The 9,760-nt window shown below is 38.3% G+C and overlaps 1 protein-coding gene across 1 annotated transcript in view; it reads left to right on the top strand.

Annotated features, from left to right (window-relative positions):
- The window catches only part of Ahcy (adenosylhomocysteinase), a 22,679-nt gene extending 22,303 nt beyond the window's left edge, over positions 1-376 (top strand). Inside the window, exon 6 of the mRNA XM_053792355.2 lies at positions 1-376. This exon is cut by the window's left edge and continues 417 nt beyond it. Coding sequence (XP_053648330.1) covers positions 1-111 — 111 coding nt within the window. The 3' untranslated portion in view covers positions 112-376.
- Positions 377-9,760: the final 9,384 nt, after the last annotated feature.

Raw genomic sequence — 9,760 nt, 5'->3', positions numbered from 1 at the left:
CTTCATCTTGACCATCTAGGGGTAAAGCTGACAAAGCTCAATGCTACTCAGTCTGAATATTTGGGACTTCCCGTTGATGGACCTTTCAAGCCAGAGCATTACCGGTATTAAGTACAAAAAAAAAATGTGCGATTCCTCTCCTTTGGTGATTTGTTGTTCTCTTCTAGTCATTAATCACTTACAGCTACAGCTGAATTTTGCTAAGGTACAAGTATTTTAACACTTACAGAATTTTTAAATAGTTTTGTTAATTTTGAAACTGCGTAATTGTCTGAAGTGGTTTTGCAAAGAGAACAACAACGTATGGTTCTGCGCATGTATGGGAGCATGAAAAATGTAACCAAAAATTTTCTTATAATAAATATATAATTATTTACTTTTCTTTTTCTGTATTTCACAGGCCTTTCTGGTTTATTAAACCCTACCCATAAACCTCTTTTTTTTTATATTTTATTTAGGAGGTCTAATAGTTTTCAGTCTAAAATTAGTTTCTAGGCTAACTGCAGTGCTGTATGACCCTTGAGGGTTTGGCTTTTATTATAATTTGAGTATATATAGTATCTTTGCACTTTGTCATTATGGCTTTGAGGGCAGGCTATTTTGTGTTGAAGGACAATTTTGATCAGCACTTTTTGGGGGCTTTGCATGCTAGGTTAGTGCTTCCCCATCAACATGTGCTAAGAGTGATAGCAGAAATACCAGTAGTGCTGCCACTTAAACCTGTACATGCTCTCATTTTCTGTGGTCTTGGAGGTTTGGCCTTTTGGTGATTAATTACAGTAGTGTGTATATTAACCCTTAAACGGTCCAAATATATATATACGTTCTCTCGCGTAACGTCCCAAACGTATATATACATTTCATTTGTCATTCATTCAATATTGGCACGATATGTCTGAGTCGCCTAGACATGAGAGAACGGGTGTGTGCCATATAAAAAAAAAATTAGGGACACCTGGGTACATGCTGTTTTTTCCTGTAAAAAAAAATTTATTTTTTCTTTCTCAAAATATTCGGGGCGCTGTGCGAGAGAATGTATATATACGTTTGGACTGTTTAAGGGTTAATTGGGACAGTGATAAAATAAGACATTTATGTGGAAAATTAATGTTTGAAAAATACACAGCAGTGATATGACAGATAATTGATTTAATGAGACATGTGACTACCCTTTGCTTTTATAAGCATTGCTACGTGCTTTGGCATAAAATTGATCAATGTTGAATTTGTTTTGGCAAGTTCTCATTGTGGTACCAGGTCCTAATAACATCAGTAATTAGATTCTCCACAGTTGAACAGTCCTGTTTTCCAATCTTGCATTTGGTTATTGACAATAGATTATCAATTGGGCTGAGGCCAGGAGAGTTTCCAGTCCAATTTAGAATACTTAGCCCACTCTCTAAAGAGAATATCAGCATTTTTCTGGAAATGTGGCATGGAGCAAGATTCTGATGGAAAATGCCTTCTCCATCAAAGTCTCTCTCCACAATGGGAAGCTGTCCAGGGCCTTTAGCAGTAAAACTGCCCAAAAACATCTCGGGTAGGTGTTTCGGTGCTTGTTGAATGTTTCCATTTTGAAGAGGTTCACCTTTGCTCCATCTTGCTACCACTTACCTGTACCCATGTATGTACTTCAAAATGCACCTCATCTGAAAATATAACTATTTTCCATTCACCTGTCGTCCATTCCTTATGATTTGGGTGCCCACTGCAGCCGTTTTTTCTTCATAGCAGCAGTCTGATTGTTTTTTTACTGGCTTTCTGGCAGGTCTGCCAAATCTCTCTAGATCTTTGCTGGTTTTCTTATTATCCTTCACGCTGTTTCTTGTGATTACCTTGTCATTGTGAGGTGGTCTTGCATTTTCTTCTGCATCTTCTTCAATGCAGCGCTCCATAATCACTAGTATCATTAACTGTCTTCAGAATCTGACCAACAGTGGATTTTACTAGGCTCGAATTTTCGGTGATCTGTCTGATACTTGATTCAGCATGTTTTCTAAGAGCAACAATACTTGAATGCTTCCTAGGTGTAACATCCATCATGAATTTCAGCAGTAATCATGTATTATAGGGGAGAATTTGGCAAAACCACATTCACTCATACAGCATGCTTGCAGGAATAGCCTTGCAGAACAGCTGTTGTAAAACTGACAAGAGTTGCAGGGTAACACCACAGCTAGATGGTTGCCAGAAGTCTGTAGCAAACTTCTCTGAAAAGAGCCTAAACTACATTAAACCGGAGACTAAAACATATGGGATAATCACAATTTACTCCTGTCCCAATTAATTTGCACACTAATGTAGTTTCCTCTACTCTCGAGAAGTTCCTTGATGTGAGTGAGGGGCTTGTGAGCCAAGGAATCGAACCCGACTTCTGCCTTGGATTGAATGTGATTACCTCCCGTTTCTCCAGGTATCATGATATTATGGGCTTTTTTCCCCTACCCCCATGAATGGAATAGTAATGAATAGTACTAGTTATGTACAACTCCATTGGACTATGCTGATTTGCTTAATATTTTCTTAGGTTTGTAAAAAGTTTAGTTTTTTGTGTGGAGCTTGACCTGTAGACTGGTGTATATAGCTAGGGTTATGCAAGTATTGGAGGGTAAGCACCCTTTTGGTGCTGTGGTTCCTTATGCCTTCTGGTTTTGGCCCTTCAAGGGAGTTGCCTTGATCCAAGGCATTAGAGCTACTCTCTCCTTGCTGTGAGCATATTTTATTGCCTTGCATGCTAAATGTGCTTCATGACCTATGGGCCAAGTGCTTCTCCATAAATTTTTAACACTTGTACAATGGTCCCTCAATCGTCCAGCTTGATAGTCGTCCTTTTCGGAAATCGTCGCGTTATTCTTGTCCAAACATTGGCTCGCAAATGGTCGGTTTACTCGCTAATTGTCCTTCAACTAGGACACGTACTCACGCTCTGAGCCACCTCGGCTTCTCTTCCCAGCCAGTGTCCCATTGTTTACCAGTGAGCGACAGTCCCCTCACTTGTTCATACGAAATACACCTACCATCCGACTTATGACCTGCTCGACTTACGACCACTCGACTTACGACCACTCGACTTACGATCGTGTTTTTTATGCCAAATTTCTGGGAAATAACTATTTGTTGTACACAGTGTTTATCCTAAACCTTACAGTATAAAATACAGTACTAACAACATAAGTAAAGTAAAACATGAAATACCAAAATAAAACAAGTCATTACAAAAATGTTTTGTTGATATTCAGTAGTAAAGTTCGACTTACGACCATTTCAACTTACGACTGGTTTCTCGGAACCAAACTCGGTCGGATGGTAGGTGTATTTCATAACATTCAATTCGTTTTAGTGCTTGCAACTGCTAAATAAGTCACCATGGCTCCAAAGAATGCTTCTAGTGCCAGCCCTTTGGTAAAGAATGTGAGAAACTCACAATTTATGAAAAAGTTTGTAGAAAAATACAAAGGTGGTGGTGGTAGAGTGGAAGCAGTTGTGATAGTGGTAGAGGGTGGTAGTGATGGTGGTAGAAGGTAGTAGTGATGGTAACAGTTGTAATAGTGGTAGGTGGTGGTAGTGATGGTGGTAGCAATTGTAATAGTGGTAGGTGGTAGAGGGTGCCTTCTTTAGTGATTCAGTGATTCTACCAACTCCTTCAATGTTGTGGGAGTTATATAGGGCTACAGAAAACACCACCGCCTCATCTGCTGCTTCACCACCATTACTCTCAGTGGCCCTTATATACCCAACAACAACACAACACCTCTCGTGACATACGTAATGACTTATTTTATTCATTCTAGAGTATATTCCATGTTTCTATGTTATTAATATTGTTTATTATGTCATATTAGTTGAATTGTGATAGATAAATAAGCCGTAGAGTTGATATTAGTGTCATATTCTCCAACAATAAACTTGCCATTCCACCCTCACACAAACAAGTCTTCAATAAGAACATAAGAGAGGAGGAACACTGCAGTAGGCATGCTGTCCCATACTAGGCCAGTCCTTCACAAATCCAACCCACTAACAGAACAAATGCTACCCAAGCAATAAGCTCAGGTGCAAGTCCGACTCAAATCCAACCCCTCTCACTCATGTATTTATCCAACCTAAATTTGAAACTACCCAATGTTTTAGCTTCGATCACCCTACTAGGCAGACCGTTCCACTCATCAACTACCCGTATTACCAATGTTCATTTATACATTTTATTAGTGCTTTACATTTACTTGGCATTCTTTTCTGCATGTAAATCTATATTTATGCTAGGGAAGTGACCTCAAGTCCTTATGGAGGGGGATTCTCCTTCCAAACAATAACCTCTCTTCCCTCTCTCCTCCATGTCTTCCATTCATCAACAACAGCCTTCAATAAAGGTAACTGTCATGTTGAATGTTCATTCTTTTGTGCATGTAAATCTATCTTTTAGGTAAAAAAAAAATTGTTGATACTTCTGGGTGTCTGGAACGAATTAATTGGATTTACATTATTTCTTATGGGGAAAATTGATTCGAAAATAGTCTATTTCAATAACAGTCCCACTTCCAGGAATGGATTAAGGACGATAATTGAGGGACCACTGTATATTAAAATATCAACTCGCTAATACTGTGCAGCAGGACTTGTTATATACAAAACTTAATTGAAATACCCAATAGAAGAAAAATATGGATTATGATTTATTAGAATGATTAAATCTGAAGTAAAGTCCCTGAGTGACCCAGCTTTTATTCTCCAAGCTAGACCTGGCTAGTCTTGCAGTACTCTAATAGTCATGTCTGTTTTGGTCTTGCAGACTAATTACACAGAACATACCTCACTGTTTCCTAATTTGACATTGTTTTGCTGATTTATAGTGATCTATATTGACAGTTTGTTATTCACACCATAATGTTTAACTTCACTTAAAATTCACAAGCCAAATGCTCTACAGCTCTGTATGACCTGTAAGGGTCATGCAGAGCTGCAGGGAGGGATGTGTGAAAGTAGGAATGTGCAAAGGCTAGCAGTGAGGGGGTAGGGGTTAATGCAAGATAATAAAAAAAAAAGGTGAATCAAATTGGCAAAATAATTAGTTTTCATTAAAAAATGGATGTCAAAGATGGGACTTTTAGCAAGGTTAGTGTGTTTGGGCAGAGTACATGTCAGAAGTGGCTCCTGCATGCCTGCTGGTAGAGAGGATATTATGTTGGCATGGTGGACTAACACTGACCTAACAATCCTCGCAGAGCAGTTCCAATAGTTTCTCCATGAGGTATTTATGAATGAGTAGTATCTGATATGAAAGTTTATTTAGGTACAGGTACACAAGTACAGTTATCATAAATAGTGTAAATTACCAAGAATAACCCCAAAAAAAGATAGCAACTTATTTTCAGTGGGTTCTCCAAAACCCAATTGGTGGGAAGATAGCCAGAATCTTGAAATGCAGTTTGACAAAAAAACAATTTGCTGGGGGGTTCAACTCAGACCAACCAAAAAAAAACTTGCATTTGTGGTCACAGTGGTGCCTATGCTAACCTTCCTATGGTATAAAAAATATACCTAGTTGGATAAATCTTATTGTAGCCAGCTGGCCCAGTAGCTTGTGCAACGGTCTGGAGTTTTACAACTCGCTAGCTGTGAGTTGAATCCCCACCCATACAGTGGTTTGTTTACAATTGTGTCATTACGATTTCATGAGTTGAACTAGTATTGTTGCCAGCTGTTGTGGAGTTGAGAGAGCACTGAAAAATAGTCTGAGAAGAGAATACCCCTTTTGAAAATCAGGTCATGAATAGTGAACTAAGCAGCTGAGTCTGCTTGTTACACATTGCTCTGAAGATCAAGATGTCCAGGGACTAGCAAAAAATGCCTTTTTTTTTTTTTTCTTTTTACAAGACAATGGGATGAGGTAGAGTGAAATTACTGGATAGCATTGTAACAGTATGAATGATGAAGTGAACATTATTGTAATGTGTATGACAGAGAATTGGCATACAACTCTGCTATGAAAACACTAGCCATCTCTAGTAAACGACCTTCAATTCTTCTTTCAGGAAACTGCTGTATACCTGGCACCATTGGGAGATTTAGAACCAGCAGTGTTTGATGCAATTGCATGAAAATTAAATTGGAACTGTTCAAGAAAGAGTAAATATAAGATTGTAGTGGGCAAATGAACTGCACATGGTAGGAAGGAGTAAACATGAATTGACAGAATTTGCCAAGGAGGGAGGGGAAAAGGAAGTTCCAGAGTGGATGTAAAGCAAAGGCAAAGTATCCTTTTGACTGTCTCCCATAGATCTGCTACTCATGCCATTGTTGCTTATGTAGATTTGTTTTCAGCACAGCTCCCTTAAATATGCTACAAATGGTGAATTTTTGCTTAGATACGAGTGGGTAAAGTATAAAAAGAAAAAAATTCTGCCCTATGCAGTGTATGATTGGTGTAAAATAGCAACTTCTGAGTATTTTCTAGGGTTTTATTGGTGTTTCTTGATATCACCTGAAAGACTGGAAGAAATACTAATGAAATAGAGATTTTTGGTTGGTTTCAGATAGAAATGGAGCTCAAAGTGGGCAATTTGCCCACCCGGTCTGTTTCATGGGGTTTTTACTAGGTCTGCTTCAGTTAATGAGATTGCTTCAACCATGACCAATCATTCTTGGTTATATTTCGTTATCTGAGAAGTAGTAAAACTAACTTATTTTTTTTTGTGATAATGGATTCAAATTAGAAGGTAAGTGTTATATAGGAGAGGCCTAGGGATGTGATTAGTGAAAATAAGAAAGGTTGCATTAGTGGCTGGAATGCCTATTATTTATTAAGTTGAAATGTTTTTGTGTAAAATTGGCCAAATTAGACTTTGCACATTATAGGGTAGCTCTGATAGTTAAACAGGCAGTTTCTTGTGCTCAATCAATAGAACAGAAGGCACATGAACAAAATAGGAACTGGGTCAAATCGAGCATTGGAATTTGCTTAAAACAGGACTCGGTGGGCAAAATTGCTGATGCATAAATTGCAACCAAACCAACTTTGCACCTACATAATTCTGAAAGTTTTTTTTTTTTTTTTTTTCATAAAATTTTGCATTTTTGGTGTCATTACTCTGAAAAGCATTCTCTCATTTCAGACTTTTTTTTTTTTTTTTTTTTTAAATCTCTGCACTGTCAGCACCTTTAATTTTGGGGGCCGCAACAGTGAAAGGAGTTAAAATAATTGTAGCTTCTAAACATAAAAGTTGATACATTAGCTAAAAAAGAATGTTTTTCAGCAAGACCATAATGTTAACTATGGTAAGTTGAAAAGAGGAGCTAATATAACTTTAGAATATGACTTCAATGACTATTGTTCACTATATTTAAATAACACCAAAGTGTTATTTAAATATATACATATTGTTATTTAAATATATACATATTGCCATGTAGGGAAACTTGCGCATAAGTATTACTGCATGCGTAAGTCATAGTGGGTTTAATTGCTGTGTTATGTACAGGTAATTTACATCTGATAAACACCTAAGGGAGGAGGAAGATAGGGTGAGATATAAGCAACTATTAGCAGAAAGGTGGGCTAATGCAAGTTTGAGTAGTGGGGGTTTTGAAGAGGGTTGGAATAGTTTAAAAAATGCAGTATTAGAATGTGGGGTAGAAGTTTGTGGCTATAGGAGGCTGGTTGCAGGAGGAAAGAGGAGTGATTGGTGGAATGAAGAAGTAAAGGATGTGATATAGGAGAAAAAGGTGGCTTATGAGAGGTTTTTGCAAAGCAAAAGTGTTATACAAGAGTAAAAGAAAGGTGAAGAGAGTGGTGAGAGAGTGCAAAAGGAGAGCTGATAATAGAGTGGGAGAGGCAGTCAAGAAATTTTGATGAAAATAAGAAAAAATTTTAGAGTGAGATAAACAAATTAAGAAAGCCAAGGGAACGAATGGATTTGTCAATTAAAAACAGAGTAGGGGAGTTAGTACATGGGGAGCTGGAGGTATTAGGTAGATGGCGGGAATATTTTGAGGAACTTAAATGTCAATGAAAGGGAGGTGGTAATTTCATGCACTGGCCAGGGAGGTATAACATCTTTTAGGAGTGAAGAAGAGCAGGATGTGAATGTGGGGGAGGTGTGCGAGGCATTACATAGAATGAAAGGGGGTAAAGCAGCTGGAACTGACGAGATCATGACAGAAATGTTAAAAGCAGGGGGGATATAGTGTTGGAGTGGTTGGTATTTTTGTTTAATTAATAAATGTATGAAAGGGGAAGGTACCTAGGGATTGGCAGAGCGCATGTATAGTTCCTTTATATAAGGGGAAAGAGGACAAAAGAGAGTAAAAATTATAGGGGAATAAGTTTACTGAGTATACCAGGAAAAGTGTACGGTAGGGTTATTATTTAAAGAATTAGAGGTAAGAGAGTAGAATTGCAGATGAGCAAGGAGGCTTTAGAGTGGGTAGGGGATGTGTAGATCAAGTGTTTACATTGAAGCATATATGTGAACAGTATTTAGATAAAGGTAGGGAAGTTTTCATTGCATTTATGGATTTAGAAAAGGAATATGATAGAGTGGATAGAGGAGCAATGTGGCAGATGTTGCAAGTACAGTATATAGAATAGGTAGTAAGTTACTAAATGCTGTAAAGAGTTTGAGGATAGTGAGGCTCACATTAGGGTGTGTAGAAGAGAGGGAGACTACTTCCCAGTAAAAGTAGGAATTAGACAGGGATGTGTAATGTCACCATGGTTGTTTAATATATTTATAGATGGGGCTGTAAAAGAAGTAAATGCAAGGATGTTAGGGAGAGGGGTGGGATTAAATTATGGGGAATCAAATACAAATTGCGAGTTGACACAGTTACTTTTTGCTGATGATACTGTGCTTATGGGAGATTCTAAAGAAAAGTTGCAAAGGTTAGTGGACGAGTTTGGGAGGGTGTGTAAAGGTAGAAAGTTGAAAGTGAACATAGATGAGAGTAAGGTGATGAGGGTATCATATGATTTAGATAAAGAAAAATTGGATATTACATTGGAGGAGTTTGGAAGTGAATGTTTTCAGATATTTTTGAGTTGACATGTCAGCAGACGGGTTTATGAAAGATGAGGTTACCCATAGAACTGATGAAGGAAAAAAGGCGAGTGGTGCATTGAGGTATATGTGGAGACAAAAAAACATGATCTATGGCGGCAAAGAAGGGAATGTATGAAAGTATAGTGGTACCAACACACTTATATGGGTGTGAAGCTTGGGATGCAAATGCTGCAGCAAGGAGGTGGCTGGAGGCAGTGGAGATGTCCTGTCTAAGGGCAATGTGGGGTGTAGCTGTATAGCCCTTGTGGCTTAGTGCTTCTTTTTGATTATAATGATGTGTGGTGTAAATATTATGCAGAGAATTCGGAGTGTGGAAATTAGGAGGTGTGGAGTTACTAAAAGTATTAGTCAGAGGGCTGAAGAGGGGTTGTTGAAGTGGTTTGGTCATTTAGAGAGAATAGATTGAAGTAGAATGACTTGGAGAGCATATAAATCTGTAGGGGTAGGGGTCATCCTCGAAAAGGTTGGAGGGAAGGGGTGAAGGAGGTTTTGTGGACGAGGGGCTTGGACTTCCAGCAAGCATGTGTGAGCGTGTTAGATAGGAGTGAATGGAGGTGAATGGTTTTTGGGACCTGATGAGCTGTTGGAGTGTGAGCAGGGTAATATTTAGTGAAGGGATTCAGGAAAACAGATTATTTTTATAGAGCCAGACTTGAGTACTGGAAATAGGATATTGGCAGTTTGGAGGGATATGTTATATA

This window comes from Cherax quadricarinatus, chromosome 67, assembly GCF_038502225.1.
Source record: "Cherax quadricarinatus isolate ZL_2023a chromosome 67, ASM3850222v1, whole genome shotgun sequence".
Classification (NCBI taxonomy): domain Eukaryota; kingdom Metazoa; phylum Arthropoda; class Malacostraca; order Decapoda; family Parastacidae; genus Cherax; species Cherax quadricarinatus.
The sequence above is the reverse complement of the archived record's forward strand: the minus strand, read 5'-3'. Positions and strand labels throughout refer to the sequence as shown.